Source organism: Lampris incognitus, chromosome 3 (genome assembly GCF_029633865.1).
Source record: "Lampris incognitus isolate fLamInc1 chromosome 3, fLamInc1.hap2, whole genome shotgun sequence".
In the NCBI taxonomy this organism is placed as follows: domain Eukaryota; kingdom Metazoa; phylum Chordata; class Actinopteri; order Lampriformes; family Lampridae; genus Lampris; species Lampris incognitus.
Window position 1 is genome coordinate 24,995,009 of NC_079213.1, and position 17,500 is coordinate 25,012,508.

General features: G+C 48.3%; 1 protein-coding gene across 3 annotated transcripts in view; it reads left to right on the plus strand.

The window, feature by feature from the left end:
• sox5 (SRY-box transcription factor 5) overlaps positions 1-17,500 on the plus strand; it is a 113,151-nt gene that overhangs the window by 22,668 nt on the left and 72,983 nt on the right. For 2 of the 3 annotated variants that reach the window (XM_056275821.1, XM_056275822.1), the window contains exon 3: positions 2,306-2,528. In XM_056275821.1, coding sequence (XP_056131796.1) covers positions 2,306-2,528 — 223 coding nt within the window. Of the gene's footprint in view, positions 1-2,305; positions 2,529-17,500 lie in introns of those variants that run through there. The other variant, XM_056275823.1, reaches the window with a different exon arrangement.

Below are 17,500 nucleotides of genomic sequence, written 5' to 3' on the forward strand. Positions count from 1 at the left end.
TGACTTCTTCGTGGACTGTGACCTAGGTGTTAAAGTTCCACCTCCACCAGTAGCCCCGCTAGTTAATAATTACTACATCTTTTCTACAATGATCCACCCTACCCTGCTGGGAATCCAGCTGGACTGTATGGGCATGGACGATACACAAAAAGGGTGTGTGTACGTGTTTTCTTTACCAGGTCGGTTTTCTGTGCACAGTTACCGTCGGTGTGTTTCACTGGCATGAATTTTGTTTTTTATGAACGTCGCCCTGGTGTAAACTGCTGCACAGGGGATGACCGTAATGACGTTGATGAATAACGGATGAGTCCAACACACCTTTATATCAGGAAAATTAAGATATCAGTGTAAAACACTCTCTTCTTCTCCATCTCGCTCCACCTCTTTCATGGTATCTCGATATATCGCTTCAGCTCTTCCCTGATTCTTTGTCTGTCTCTTATTACACACACATATTACACACACATATGTGTGTAATATATATGTACATATATATATATATATATACACACACGGCACACCACGGGCACGGTGAGCATGCATCTCCGCTGCCGCCACAGGTGGCGTGCCACATACTGTTGTGAGATTAGCCAAAGATTAACCTTGTGGACCATTGACCTGTCTGTCCACAAAGAGCTCACCTGGCTGATGGACTTACTTTCTGATTGACTGACTGACTGCTGGTGTAATTAAAGAGTACAACACACAGCCCGGCGCTGACGTGCCGCGCTGGCTGGCGTCTCTCGGGTGTGTCTGTGAGAGAGGACGTCTACGTGGGTTTCTGCACATAGTCATATGGTGGGGAGTTTGTGTTTGCATATGTTGTGTGTGTGTGTTTGTGTGTGTGTGTGTGTGTGTATACATGCAAATCTTCAAGTGTCTATGTACACACATACTCACCTGTATGTATGTATGTGCTTGCTTGTGTGTGTGTGTGTGTGTGTGTGTGTGTGTGTGTGTGTGTGTGTGTGTGTGTGTGTGTGTGTGTGCGCATGCACACTCTTGCAAAGCTGATGGTGTGCTGCCTGTCACAGTGTCAGTGTTAATTGGGCTGAGCCAGCATTAAGTCTATCACAGGAAGTGTGCGAACAAACAAGGGTTTTAGCAGGTCAGGAGATTAAGATGCTGTAAGGTTATTTACCTTCCTGTCTGTCATGCTGTTGTTGGACTGATACGTCTATCTGTCTGTCTGTCTAACTGAAAAAAACATCTACAGTAACATTATCTAAAGCCAAGTTTTCGACGAATTAGCTTGTTAATTGTCGGTAATTGGGGGCCATCTTCCATGTGATTTCAACGCAAAAGTTCGTTTGAACAAAAGGCACAGCAGGTGATTCAAACCCTTAAGAAGAAAATGCACAGTTCTCAGTGTCAGTGCCACAATGTCCACTGTTTATTCTGTTGGTTTTATATGAATATTTGAAATATCTAGTTTTTTCTCCATATAAGTCTCGTTTCCTTCGGGTCGACCTGTTTAGTCTGCATGTTAAATACCATGTAAAGTCCAGATGGACGATACGAGCAGTAGCTCGTCACAACAACACATTAGCCGAGACAGGCGGCGTAGTGAGGAACTGGGTTACGGCATTATGTTTTTACTTCCTGTTTCTTGACTGATTTCACTACGGTGGATTTTTGTGTCCATCTCAATTAATTCCCATTTTAATGGAACTGAAATTTGTCGCAGCTGTTGACTTTCTCTTTCTGATGGAGATTTCTCTTTTTCTCTTTCTCTCTAATAGGGATCTTTCTTTCTCTTCGTCTTTTTGATGGATGTGCAGCTTCAGCATTTATTGTCTTTTTAGGACAAAAGTAGCTCGGCTTTGGGTTCGGTACAGTAGAGCTGGACTTTCCTCAAAGCGGCGCCGTCCGCACCAAGAGTTAGCGTAACTCTGCGTGTTTGTGTGTGTCTGTGTGTGTGTGTTTGAAATCTTCTGCCGTTGATTCATGTGCGCGCTCTGTCAAGTGCATCCAAGTCAGTCAGATGCAGATTCCAGAGGATGCTGAGCGAGAGGAAGGGAAGAGTGCCCTAACTTTAGATAACTGGCCAGGGATGAAAGTCCGTAGCGGCGGGCGAGAAGAAGGGGAGATTTGAGAGAAGGATGGAGATAATGAGTGGGCGTAAGCCAGCCCCTCCTCCTCCATGTCCTCCTCTGTTGGTCGTTCATCTCTCGGAGTCCGTCTAATTTCTGAATTTCTCTCTCTCGCTTTTTTATCATCCCTTCTTTCGCTACTTTAACTATCTTCATGGACAACCTACAAATCGCCTTACCTTCCTTTCTTCTCTCTCTCTCTCTTTCTGCAGGACCAGGATGGCAACAAGGGTTGTTCCCTGAGCCCTTACCCCCAGCACAACGCTACCTCACCAGGCAAGGAGGAGGCCGGAGCAGGGGTCCGGCCCTGCAGCGATGGGCTCTCGTCCGCCGGCGCCCTGGGCACCCCTGAGAGACGCAAGGGCAGCCTGGCAGACGTGGTTGACACACTGAAGCAACGCAAGATGGAGGAGCTGATCAAGAACGAGCCAGAAGGTGAGTGGAGGAGAACGGCGGCGCAGGGCCAGACACTGATTTTCTGTCGCTTTTCCAGCCGAGTGCTTTCTCTCTCTCTTTTTTTTTTGTTGCCCTGTTCAGACGCAGTTTCTCTTTTTCTTGTATTTTATATCCTTGTTTTTTTTACTCTCAAATTCTTGTTGTCTTTCTGTCTCTTGTTTCTTTCTCTCGCTCTCTCTCTCTGCTATGAACCCACACACATTCAGATGAGAAGCAGGCCTTTGTTTTTACAGCACACGTTGAACAAACAGAGACAGCGTCAGCTGTTTGGACCTATTGTCTACCAGACTTTGCATGCTTATCAAAAGCTGACAAATAAGAGGCACACGGCTGTGTTTGTGTGTGTGTGTGTGTGTGTGTGTGTAAATGTTGCCCTACTGGACTATCAAGGAAGGACACATCGTGCAAATTACTTCAAATAGTGACAAAAAGTAATGAGGACTTACAACGATCTAGATCATTTTAACTCGAGGCTAACTTAGCGCTTAGCCTCTGCCTAACTCATTATACACTCATTTTCTTTTTTCTTTTTTGATCCCCAACCCCCCTTTCCCCCCCAATTGTACTTGGCCAATTACCCCACTCTTCCAAGCTGTCCCGGTCGTTGCTCCACCCTCTCTGCCAGTCCGGGGAGGGCTGCAGACTACCACATGCCTCCTCCGATACATGTGGAGTCGCCAGCCGCTTCTTTTCATCTGACAGTGAGGAGTTTCACCAGGGGGACGTAGCGTGTGGAAGGATCACGCTATTCCCCCCAGTCCCCCCCCCCCCCCCGAGCAGGCTCCCTGACCGACCAGAGGAGTCGCTAGTGCAGCGACCAGGACACATACCCACATCCGGCTTCCCACCAGCAGACACAGCCAATTGTGTCTGTAGGGATGCCCGACCAATCCGGAGGTAACACGGGGATTCGAACTGGCAATCCCCGTGTTGTAGACTGCCACACTACCCAGATGCCCCATTATACACTAACTTTAAATACATCGTCACCCTGACTCAAGTGACGATGTGGAGAAGGGGTTAGGGGGGGTCACCTCTCTAAAGTTCATGAATCCGCTTGATGAAACTCAAGTCTTCCTACAAGGTTCCCCGTGTGCCCCGATCAGTCCTAGTCCACGTTGTGTTGCTTCTGCATTCATTATTGTATGCTTCTCAAAGATCCCAACAGCGCAGGCCAGCTCTCACCGTCCACTTGTTTTAATTCTGTCTGATGGAAAGACCCGTTGTGACACGTTTCCCCACCCCCAAAAAAAGGAGTGTTTGCCAAGCAAACCTGTACCCTAATTGTGTGTTTGGATTTGCTGCTTCTCTGAACCTCATGAACCAGCTGCTTGATGCAGGCAAAACGAAAAAAAGAATGGAAAAAAATCAACAATAATGGATCTTTATGTGTTAGCCTGCGTGCGGGGGGGGAGGAGGAGAGAAGGCGAGAGAGAGAGAGAGGTGGAGGTATAGATTGAATTAGATGGAGAATGGATCTGAGGGCGAGGGGAGACGGGCAAAAAAATTAGGGAAAAAAATAGAAATATGAAAAGCAATGGTGAGTGAGATAAATGGAGAGAGAGAGAGAGAGAGAGAGCGGTGGGAAAAAGCTGCATCTTCACAGAGCCCATTAGCACAGACGGAGCCGCCGTGGTGCGGTGTCCAAACCCGGCGGAGCATTATCTGCCCTGCGCTTAAATGAAACCTGCTAACAAAAGGTCCCAGTGCCTCGAGACCAAGTGCACACATGGACACGGGGAAAAGAAATCCAGGGCCGGGGAAACAGAGGAAAAGAAAGAAAGATAGACAGGGTGGGGGGGTGGGGGGTGAAGAGCGGTGGAGAGAGAAAGGAAGCGTGTATTGAGAGTGTGATAGAAATCCCTTTTCTGTGCCCGGCTGGCTATTGTTTGGGTGTGTGGCTCACAAAGGCCATTAGCAACAAACAGCAGGTTGGGATGAAAATTTAATGATGGCTTTAATCATTATGAAAGGCCTGGATTATTACTGCTCTCTCTCTCTTTCTCTCTCTCTCTCTCTCGCTCTCTCTCTCTCTCTCTCTCTCTTCCTCTCGCTCTTCCTCTCTCTTTCTCTCCCTCTCTCTGTCCCTCTTGCTCTCACTCTGTCTCGCTCTCTCACTCACTCTCTCTCTCCCTTACTCTCTCTCCCCCCCTCTCTCCCTCTCTCTCTCTCCCCCCCTCCCGCTCTCTCGCTCTCTCTCACACACATACACTACTCACATGCGCACAAACAACATCCACACTGCTTCCAGCTGGATCAATGACACACACACGCGCGCGCGTGCGTAGAAAAATTAAGCACCATGGGGGAAGTGAACTTGGGGCCAGAGACACAAAATGGGTCAGAAAACGATAAACATCTTGAAAACAGAGAGCCTTCTCTTATCAAAGGCAGGCCCTGAGCAAGACACAATGCATGTTCTCTCACACACACACACACACACACACACACACACACACACACACACACACACACACACACACACACACACACACACACGACTATATCCCAAAGTAAGTTTGAAAGATTCACTTTTGTGTCTGCAGCCAGTGTTGCTCCACTTAGACTAGATGAATGGAGAGCAGTAGATACTGGGTCAGTGTGTGTGTGTGTGTGTCTGTCAAGCCGTGGGCTCATCTATACTTCTTAATGTGTGCATCCGTATTTGTGTGCATGTTTACATGTGTATAGATGCATAAATATGTGTGTGTTTGTGGTTTGTGCGTACGTGTGTATGCACGTGTGTGTGCGTGTGTGTTTGCGTCCCCGTGCATGTGTGTGCCGGCTTCTAAGAAATGACTGGCGATGTTGTCCCCTATGGCCTGGCCCAGCCATGCTACACTGCTCTTCTGCTCTCTTCATTCATCTGCTGTCATACTTCTCTGGCCACCTGCTACCCAGGAGGTGTGCAACACACACACTCACACAAGTATGCAAACACACATTCATATACAAATACATACGATTGCAGACACATGTGCTTGCCCTTTTGTTAAAAAAACACACTCATCTAGTTTGGTGCTGCCACCTCTAACAAAGTGTTGAGGGAAGGAGTAGAAAAGAAAAGAAACTAGACTGAAACTGGACTGAAACTGGCATGACACCGCTTTGTGCGTGCACGCCTGAGGGTACATAACTATGTCCCTGTTTCGCCTGTGTGTGTTTTTGGAGTGGGGGGTGAGAGGCCCCTTGGCGAGTGGCTCGTGCTGGAGTGTTTGTGTGTGTCATTACCTGAAATAATGAGAGCAGAGTGCAGAGCGATGTGGGAGGCACGGGGTCGAGAGGAGAGCCAGGTCTGAACCCAGGAGATGTGGTTTCCGTGGGCTGCACACTCTCTCTCTCTCTCTCTCTCACTCTCACTCACTCTCTCTCTCTCTCTCTCTCTCTCTCTCTCTCTCTCTCTCTCTCTCTCTCTCTCTCTCTCTCTCTCTCTCACACACACACACATACACACACACACACACACACACACACACAAACCAACACACATCTCACAAAACGCAGTTCCTTGCTGAGGCTGCCTAGTGGCTACTGTGAACTGACCATTTAACCCTTCATGACTCCTCTGCCACTAAGTCAATTCTGGTGATAACTCATAAACCTGGTTCTGAGACAAACAAACACATTCACTCCAGACATAGTGCACACACACCATAACAGGATAGCTAGCTAGCTAGATAGATAGATAGATAGATAGATAGATAGATAGATAGATAGATAGATAGATAGATAGATAGATAGATAGATAGATGGATGGATATAGATAGATAGATAGATAGATAGATAGATAGATAGATAGATAGATAGATAGATAGATAGATAGATAGATAGATAGATAGATAGATAGATATGGCAGATGAGTCTGCAGTGCAGAGAGATGAGGATAATGAGAGTGTCTCTTCTAAATGGGGCACAGATGTTCCTCTCAGCCCCTGGAGTGGTGCCTCCACTGCCCTGGACACTCGCTTCACACTACCCATCCTTCCTACTCACACTCCTCCTCTCCTCTTCGCCCCTCTGCTTCCCTTTCCTCTCTTCTTCCACCCCCCCCCCCCCCACTGCTCTCATCCATTTTTTTCTCCTCCTCTCCTCCTCTCCTCCCCTCCTCCTTTCATCTCTCGTCTCTCCGTCTGCAGTGCCGCCTAGACTGATAGTGATTCATGTCCATGGCCAGCTGTGCACCATCTCTGGACCCCTCTGTCGGCCCTCTGCTACCCGTCCACGACTACCCGTCACTGGGACTCAGGGCCTCGGGGACTGGGAGGTTTAGTGGAAGGCTATTATTTATGTATTTATTTATTTATTTATTTTCCCCACTTTGCTCTGGAATAGCCTTCTTTGAAAACAACAACAAACATGGCTGGTCATTCAGGGAACCTCCCCATCTTTAATTGTACAGCATGCAACACACTCACAGAAGAAGCGGCTGGCGACTCCACATGTATCAGAGGAGGCATGTGGTAGTCTGCAGCCCTCCTCGAATCGGCAGAGGGGGTGGAGCAGCCACCGGGGCGGCTTGGAAGAGTGGGGTGAATTGGACGGGTGCAATTGGGGAGAAAAAGGGGCAAAAAAAATCCAAAACAAGTTATCTCTAATGAGCTGTTCTGAAGATCAGACACCATTGCTGGCTTGGAAATAAACCCATAATGCATTCGGCCATCTTGAGTCGTTTGGTTCTTACTTGGTAACCAGCTGAAGTAGCGGTCGGTCGTAGTTTTGAAGAATTGCACAGTAAACACAGTGACACGACTTCGGCGGTGTTATTTAGGGTTATGTTCAGTCGGGTCACCTGGCTTCTCTCTTTGGTTACGGCAGCGGGGTCAACCAACGGCGGAGGTTCCTGTTGTTTTACTGAGCCAGAGGACACCTACCGGGTCAGAGCCTGGCCCCTGCACTTTATGGCCCAGATCCGGCTATTCATGCAAAGAACCACTTGAGTACACAAATGCATGCAGAGATACACACGGATTCATAGGCGTACACGCACGTAACACTCGCGTGCACTTACACATTAAAAAAAACTCGCATAAACACACGCACACACACGCAAACTGGTGCTCCTGCACGTAGGTTTACAGCCATGCCGGTGACCTCCGGGTGAGGGAGAGCGACGTTTTTACGGTTTAGCGTGCTCGCTGCTACAAGGCTGTCCAGCAGCAGGCTGTCCATACTGAAAATGTCAACCCGATGACGGATGTCACAGCGGCAGCACACACACACCCACACACGCGCACACACACACACACACACACACACACACACACGTACACACTCAGAGTGCTTCATCTATTTTCAGGGGAGGGAATCCAGGGCTTGCTTTTAGAGAGCACTGAGGCATTTTATAGGACAGTACTTAGGCAGGGCCATTGTGCCACATGAGCACGCGGTGGCCGGCGCTCCCTCACGCCTCCATACACTCCAATGGCCGGACAATGGGAAGGGCGGATACGTTCCGGCAAGAAGGAGACGGGGAGAGAAAAGCGGAAGAAAGAAGAGAAAAGCGACCCTGGAGAAGTAGAGGGAGCGAGAGGCAAGTCTCTCGTTCATCCGTCTGTCAACCCCCCCCCCCCCCACACACACACACACACACACACACACACACCTCCCTGCAGCATGTTTAATCCCTTCAGTGCCGCGCTAACTGGGGGGTTATGTCAAACACACAGGTACATGTTCATGCAAATACACATGCATAAACCTTGATGCACACTCACAAGCTTATGCAAGAAAATGTGCGCGCGCACACACACACACACACACACATTACAGCACACACACACACACTCAGCCATACGCAATCGGTCACACAAACGTCACCGGTAATACATACAGTGTAACACTCCATCACAGGCATGAAGATTTCAAGCACGGTTCTATAAGGGGGGATGTGTGAAGCCCCCCCCCCCCACACACACACACACACATACAGCCGTAGCATGGGAGCGAGTGAACATCTCTAGTATACAGTTTTCTGGTAATTAGCCGGTTATACAGATTAACATGGAGTGAAGCAGGACTTCTCACCGCCATGATTTTGGTCATATCTCTCATGCCGGGTATCGAAACCAATAAAATGAAGGACAGCAGAAGCTGAAACGGTATTTAATTCAAAGTGAAGAGGGGAAAGAGAGAGCAAGAGAGGGAAAGAAATTTTGTCCTCCTGTTTGCCAATTAAAGGGGACCGCCACATAGGAAATGGGAAACAAGTTAAATGGCTATAAACAGGCAGTCAGCGCTCATTAAAGAGATGCCCTTATCACGACATTACTGCACCAAGACTCCACTTCAGATCCTTCCTTCTTTTTTTTTCCTTTTTGAGGGGGGGGGGATTTTCCCCCCTTTTCTACCAATTGTACTTGGCCAATTACCCCACTCTTCCGAGCCGTCCCGGTCGCTGCTCCACCCCCCTCTGCCGATCCGGGGAGGGCTGCAGACTACCGCGCTATCCCCCCCCGGTCCCCCCGCCCCGAAACAGGCGCCCCCGACCAACCAGAGGAGACGCTAGTGCAGCGACCAGGACACACACCCACATCCGGCTTCCCAACTGCAAACATGGCCAATTGTGTCTGTAGGGACGCCCGACCACGCGGGAGGTTAACACGGGGATTCGAACCGGCGATACCCGTGTCGGTAGGCAACGGAATAGACCGCTACGCTACCTGGGCGCATTCAGAGCCGTTCTTAAAGAAGACCTCCACTCCAGTTTGATACGCATCGTTTTGATTAACAGTTATGCCACTTATTCAACTCCCCGTATCACCGCCGTTTGGGGCAGAAAGGCAGAATAGGAGTGGGGAAGTGGTTGAAGGGACTGCAGCACAGTAGTGAGGAATGACGCCAGGTGGAAGGTCGGTAATGTTGGTGTGATGGATGGATCAAGCAACACATTTCTGTTGAGCCCAAACTCCAGGGTCAGCCACAAAAACGCCTCGATTGAGAAAACCGAGTTTGTTTCAGGCTCCTTTGTGGACCAAAACCTTTTCAGTTCATGTTGGTTTTGTTGTTGTTGTTGTTTTCTGCTGTGCACGATGTTACATCGCTTCTTCTTTCAAGAATAAATTGCGATTTAAAAGAAAAAAAACGAATGTTTTTGGTTTTTTTCACCCTCGGTGACACAAGAAACAGGCGGCGGCGTGGGGAGAACCTGAGGCCTATTGTGGGTCGGCCATTGTTGGCTCAATGAAAGGCGCATTCAAGTCACTTTTCTTATTGCATTGTTTTGCGTCTGCTTTTCAACGTGGCATTCTTTCTGCGGCCGCACACGAGACAATCGTGGGGATGAAACTCCTTTCTGCCATTCTTCTCAGCCCAGATGAGTGATATTAAGGAGATGAATGGTGTGTGCGTGTGTGTGTATTTGTGGTTGTGCGTTTAAATGTTTGTGTGCGTGTTGTGTGTCTGTGTGTGTGTGTATTTGTGATTGTGCGTTTAAATCTGTTTGTGTGTGTGTGCATGGGAAAAGCAGCGCCTCAGTCTTTGTCCATTACATGAGCATAAAGGGGTTTTTGAGGGCAAGAAAGAGAGGGTCCTGTGGTTTTCCTGATGGTGTGTTATGTGTGTGCGCACGCGCGCGTGTGTGTGTTTGCTACTGACCTCCCAGTGTGGCATTAAGTTAGGAACAAAGGCTTGAGGTTCATGAATCAGCCAGATCTTGCATAGCTCGTCCATTGTAACCCACTCTTAGTTTGACTGTCACACACACTGTGTGTGTGTGTACGCACATGCATGTGTATGTGTGTGTGTGTGTGTGTGTGTGTGTGTGTGCTTGTGTGTGTTGGTACATGTTCAGAGAGACTCTCGCACAACAACCCTTCCGTCAATGACTTTCAAATATTAGACAGGCCCCCAAGTGCCGGCCCTTTGCCCATTCACTTCTATTCACGTCTATTCACTCGCATCCCAAACAATGTCCCATGACCAAATCACTGGAATCCATGATTTATCTCTTCAGACTCCTTACATACTCTCCGCATTAATACGCTGTTGTTGTTTTTTTTGTGGTTTTTTTTTTTTTTGTGCTTCTCATTTTCCGATCTTTTCTTCTCCCTCCATGGAGAGAGAGAGGAATGTGTCAAAGCTCCAAAAAGCTGCAGAATAAGTATGACACTGTCTTTCTTTCATCATACGTGAGGACATGGAGGAGCTGTCACATCTAGACGTGCTTTTCCAGTCTGTCCCATGTTACTCTAAACTTTAGAATAATATGGGACAAACTGGAAGTAATATGGGAGTAACTTTAGAGTAATATGGGAGAGTAGTATGGAACTTTAGAGTAATATGGGAGAGTAATATGGAATATGGAACTTTAGAGTAATATGGGAGAGTAGTATGGAACTTTAGAGTAATATGGGAGAGTAATATGGAATATGGAACTTTAGAGTAATATGGGAGAGTAGTATGGAACTTTAGAGTAATATGGGAGAGTAATATGGAATATGGAACTTTAGAGTAATATGGAATATGGAACTTTAGAGTAAAATGGGAATATTTAGAGTAATATGGGAGTAACTTTAAGTGGCAACAAAATGCAGCATTATATCATCTTTCAAACTGCTGACGGAAGCTCTTAAGCAACACAACACTTAAATACACACTGGCATTTATTGTTAAGTCTCCAAAAAAAAACAAAGACCACAGTTTAGAAATTTTTTTTATTTTCTCTGGTAACTGCACTTGTGTCCCATGCTGTGCTTGTGTTTGCTTTACAAGAATAGGTGTCACCGTGGTCACATGGTGGGTATCTCTTCAATGTGGTTCCATTAAAAAAAAGTCCCTTTAATGAAGTATAACACTTATGCTAATTTTCCAGATGTTTTTATTGACATGCTAATGTTATGTTGCGTGTGCATGCAGGCATTTTAGCAGTTCACCCCAAATAATGGAAAGCAGATTCTCATAAATTATGCATTTATGTCTTTTAAAAACATTTGCCGCACCCATAGCGAAGCCAAACACCTGAATTTTGTTTAAAATTCAAAATTACACGGGGGGGGCATTTTCCAAACTTTTACATTAAAGGGTCATTTTGATGTCGAAATTGTCGCCTTCTGATACGGAAACATGTGCGACATGCTTAGATGTGTGCAGGTGTAACTGACATGGATACTAGTGCTTTGAAACTGATGAACAAGCGATGGAGAATGGAAGTCAGGTTAAAAAAAAGTGAAGCGGTTACCCAGGCGACACATGTAATCCTGGTGTAGGATCCTGGACACTTGACAAGATGATGGTTTTTCCTGGCACTTGTAAGTGAACTTGGACGTGTATGCTTGCGTGTGCGTGTGCATGTGCACGACCACGCACGTTCATGTGTGACAGAGTGAGTAAGTGCTCCTTTCTTAACCCCGCCTTGCTACATTATAGAATATTCAACCAACATAGTAGCATGTGAGATTTCTGTAAGCTAATAATATAAATAGGGGGCGTCCAGTTAGCGTGGTGGTCTATTCCATTGCCTACAAACATGGGGATCCTGGATCGAATCCCTGTGTTACCGCCGGCTTGGTTGGGCATCCCTACAGACACAATTGACCGTGTTTGTGGGTGGGAAGCAGAATGTGGGTATGTGTCCTGGTCGCTGCACTAGCGCCTCCTCTGGTCGGTCGGGGCGCCTGTTTCGGGGGATGATAGGGAACTGGGGGGGATAGCGTGATCCTCCCACACACTACATCCCCCTGGCGAAACTCCTTACTGTCAGGTGAAAAGAGGCGGCCGGCAACTCCTCATGTACCGGAGGAGTCGTGGTGGTCTGCAGCCCTCCTGGGATCAGCAGAGGGGGTGGATCAGAGATCGGAAGAGTGGCGTAATTGGCTGGATACAATTGGGGAGAAAAGGGGGGGGTAATAATAATGTAAATGGGCTGTAAACTTTATTTTAGACCTTATCAGCTGTTCGTGTGAGTCATTTTGTATTGGTGTATATGAGAGAGACATATAAACCTTGTGTGTTTGTGCACTCTCTGGACTGGAAACTAAACCTGGAAATGCTCCTTCCTATGCATCCATATGTGTGTGTGTGTGTGTGTGTGTGTGTGTGTGTGTGTGTGTGTGTGTGTGAGTGTGAGTGAGTGCTTTCATGTACTATAAGTGCTACATATGTTAATATGTAGTATATGACAGAAAATATGTCTCATTTTTCCTTGGTATAATCCCTGTGGGCTTATGAATAAAGTAGCACAATCTGCTTATTGCAACTTTGAATTGTAGCTGTGTTGCACATGGCATGGTACCAAAGTGATAACCTGTGTGGTGTATATCGGCCGACTCCAGCCCAGGATTTAAAGAGCTCCTATCATGCTCATTTCAGCTTTATATTTTTATTCTGGGGCTCCACTAGAGTAGCTTTGTGTGATTCACAATTAGAAAAAAAAATCCTTACTGGGGCATCCGGGTAGTGTAGCGGTCTATTCCATTGCCTGCCAACATGGGGATCGCCGGTTCGAATCCCTGTGTTACGTCCAGCTTGATCGGGCGTCCCTACAGTCACAGTTGGCTGTGTCTGTGGGTGGGAAGCTGGATGTGGGTATGTGTCCTGGTCGCTGCACTAGTGCCTCCTCTGGTCGGTCGGGGCGCCTGTTTGGGCGGACGGGGAACTGGGGGAGGAATAGCATGATCCTCCCACGCACTACATCCCCCTGGTGAAACTCCTCACTGTCAGATGAAAAGAAGCGGCTGGCGACTCCGCATGTATCAGAGGAAGCATGTGGTAGTCTGCAGCCCTCCCCGGATCGGCAGAGGGGGTGGAGCGGCCACCGGGATGGCTCGGAAGAGTGGGGTGATTGGCCAAAAACAAAAAATAAAAAGTCCTTATTTATCGTATACTCTTATACTGGCCCTTTATGCCACTGCTCAGTTCATCCTCTGTCTGAAACTCCGTTTTAGCTTGTTTTAGCTGTGTCTTTAAGGCCCCCCTCCCTAAATGCCCACTGCTGTCTTCTGATTGGCCAACTGCCAGGGGCCTGCCGAGGGGCAGCACTCAGTCCGTGTGAGTACCGCCTCATCCTGTTCCCGGTGTTGAGGGCGGCCCAAACTAGCCTCTTGGCAGAGATTATGAAAACGTGTTACGTAGTGACGTAGATCTGTAACGGAAGAAGACGCTGGACTACAAACGAGGCATCTCAGGCTGTGTTTACTGTCGGAGGACAGCTGCCCTCGCCGTGGACTTTGGGCTTTGTGACTCTGCAGACATTTTACGCGCACCTCTCAGCTATACAACACACTAAAGGAAAGGGGGAAAAAACCCAAAAAGCATGATATGTCCTCTTTAAGGCTTGACTTGAATGTGGGGCGATTTTTAACGGCGTGGGTGGTGGCGTGTGACTAGTGTGCAACATTACATACTATGGCTCATATTTAGGTGTAGCTAGCACACAGCAGTAGATACCTTTATCACATACACATCAGCAGCATGCATAGAAACAAAATGCAAACGATAAAAGATGGTTCACATAGCTACACACACACACACACACACACACACACACACACACACACACACACACACACAGAGTTTATGACCAAAGCCTAGATCTGTGGCTAACCATAATACCTCAGCCGGCAGGCCCGGGGCTTGCAAGCAGACACATGCCAACAATCATTGAAATCGCTGCCCTTGAGCCAATCCCCCTCCCCGTTTCCTTTGGGACACACTCAAACACTGTCCTCCCAGAGAGAGACGGAGGCAGACAGAGAGGTTTATAGTTATGAGCAGTCGTGAACTTTAGCTACTGTGGCTTGTGCGCCTGTGGTTTTGCAGAGTGATCTTGTAGTGTATAGTGTGCTATACTGCTATTCAGATGGCGGGTCCTGGAATCTAGGTGTAAATATATATAAGTCTGCATGTGTGAGTGTGTGTGTATAGGCTGTGTGTGTGTGGTGTACAGCCAGTAAGCCAGTTCCATCTTTAATCCAGGTAGCCTCTCATTCAGCCAGGCGACCACGTCAATTAACCAGCCAGCCAGTCAGCGTACCCGCCCTTCAGGCTGCCACGCAGTCATTCAGCCAGTAAGCCAGTCACTCAGTCGGTCTTTGAAGTCGGAGGGTCTATATTAATTAACCCCCGCCTGGTTTGTCGGGGGGGCGAGCCCACAGATGAAGTGGTGCGTCTATGTTGTCAGCCTTGCGGGTCGTGACCCCTCGCCCACAACCCAACCCGGCCTTATTTGAGCCAGATGTCGGGAGACAAGCCGGGCAGCTCCAAGATCACCCCCTGCATTCCTCTGCTTAGCCAGCAGCCGGGCCACTACTGCCCCACTCACGTCCTCCACTCTGACATGCTGCCCCATGTGTCACCTCGGCGGATTTACAGCGAGCGGATCAGTCCGTCTCTACCTGTCATCCGGACCCTCGGTGTCCGTCCGTCCGCCCATCGCTCCATCTCCATCGCTCTCACACTCTCGTCTGTTCTCCGTCTCTCCCTCTCTCCCACCAGCCCCCTCCCCCTCCCTGTGGGATCCCTTCCTCCATCCATTCACCCCCTCTCCTCTCCTCCCTCTCTTCCCACCCTCCTTCCTCATTTGGCCCAATGCCCCTTTCTGCTTTGCTCAGGGGAAAGAGAGAGAGAGAGCGAGCTGCCTGGCTGTGAGCCCACTCTCATCCTTTCCACATCCCTCTCCTCCCCCTATTTCATCCCTCCAACTTTCTTACTCTACCACTCATCCTTCTTTTTCTATCCTTTCTCAGCAAATATTCACCCTCGTTCGTTCTCTTCTCTGCCATCCCTCTTCTCTCTCTCTCTCTCTCTCTCTCTCTCTCTCTCTCTCTCTCTCTCTCTCTCTCTCTCTCTCTCTCTCTCTCTCTCTCTCTCTCTCTCTCGGCTGGGCTCAGGAGCAGTGAACAGGTGTTGTCTCCTTTTGATTTGGGTGCGTGCGGATTAATGCTGTCAGCTCAGCTGTTATAACAACTGCCACTGCCAGATGCCAGTCAGTTTGGGGCTAGAGCTGTCACCTACATACACATATGCGCACACACCTACACACACACACGCAAACATGGCACTCTTACATGTGTATGCATACAGATGCACATACACGCAGACATGCACAAATATTCTCACACACACACACACACACAATATGCATTTGGCCTATTGTGACATTGACAAAGCAATTCAGCTGCTGTTTGCCAATCGTGTCTGTCAACCAGCCAGGTGTGTGTCTGTAGTCCCTGCAAAACATCAAGTCGGGGTTGTTAATGGGAGACATTAAACAGTTTTCCTTAAACACATGCTTCTTCAAAGTACAAACTTAAGATGAGTCAGGAAGTGTGATTTTTATTGTATGTATGAATCTATTTCTGGGAGAGGAGAGCCTCAGGCTATAATACTTGTGTGGATATTCGATAATGTGTATTTTGCATGTGCACAGCTGCAAACAGTGTATAATCCTGTAGCAGTTACTGTAAACTCCCAGATCAGAACTGATGAAAAACTGATCTTTTACATGACACCAGAGCAAACTGTCAAACAGCAATTACAAATGATTCCATTTAAGCAATACACAATGGGTGTTGAGTGGTTTGCACAAGGTACCTCAACATTGTCTCAAAAGGCAGGTAGTGACTATCTGGAAGATGTCCACTGTCCATCAGAGTACTATCATCATTGGCAGTCACTCGGGGTCGAGTATGGCTGTCCCCTTTGGAGTGGCTGATGCGCCTGCAGTCACCACACGGTCCTTGACAGGGGGTGGCCAGAGTCCAGTGGCATGGAGAACCAAGATGATTGGGGACCACCCTCTGTTGCAACCTTCATCCGCCTTCACTGCCGTTGTGACCTGGAGACATCTTCCGCCAGTTCTGCGGTTGAGGTCTTTGTTGGATCACACTCCGTCTGGAACCTCCCCCTTGACCTATCCACCTCGGGTGACCTACTAGGAGCCAAGCTCCGGACGGCATAGCTCTTGGGATCATTGGTACACGCAAGCTTCTCCACCACAGTAAGGTGGTGATCCAGGAGAAGGGAGTACTATCATTCACTGGTTGATTATTTTCTCTCTGGTTGGTCCATGAGAGAGGAAGTTCAGGCCTATTCCCTCTGGTGGACCAACCAAGGCGGACTGACGTGAAACGCATCATTTCCAGTCATGGCTCTTATGCGCAGCTTGAGAGCCTTTTCACAGGAAGCGTTATGCCAGCGCCACTTTTTAAGATGCAAACACTTTCAGAGGCAAAGGCTTTCATGAATTTAGAGTGAGCAGAATCATCATTGTTTTACTGTAGTCAGTGATTGGTAGTAGACATTTGTTGGGCGTCCAGGTAGCATGGCGGTCTAGTCCATTGCCTACCAAATCCCCGTGTTACCTCCGGCTTGGTCAGGCATCACTACAGACACAATTGGCCATGTCTGCAGGTGGAAAGCCAGATGTGGGTATGTATCCTGGTTGCTGCACTAGCGCCTCCTCTGGTCAGTCGGGGCGCCTGTTCGGGGGGAAGGGGAACGGGGGGGAATAGCGTGATACTCCCACGCGCTACGTCCTCCTGATGAAACTCCTCACTGTCAGGTGAAAAGAAGCGGCTGGTGACTCCACATGTATCGGAGGAGATAGGTGGTAGTCTGCAGCCCGCCCCGGATTGTCAGAGGGGGTGGAGCAGAGACTGGGACGGCTTGGAAGAGTGGGGTAATTGGCCAAGTACAATTAGGGAGAAAAAGGGGGCAAAAAAAAAAAAGACATTCAATTATATGAAAAAGGCTGAGATTAGCAGTTTAACTTGCAGAATGACAGTAGTTCTAGCAAAGCTTGCATCAGGGGTACATCACACTGCTCAGCAGGGTCGATACTCTCTCTTAACCATCATCCTTGGAGCCCAGAGGGGACAACTGCCAATATTTCGGGGCTTCCGGTGTAGCTGCTGGCTGCTCGCTTTCATCTCCTCTGAAGACTTCCTCTTCCGTGTGTCCGTCATTCTTTACAGTCGGATTAGCAACTTGACACGCAAGAACGGAGTTGGGGTTGA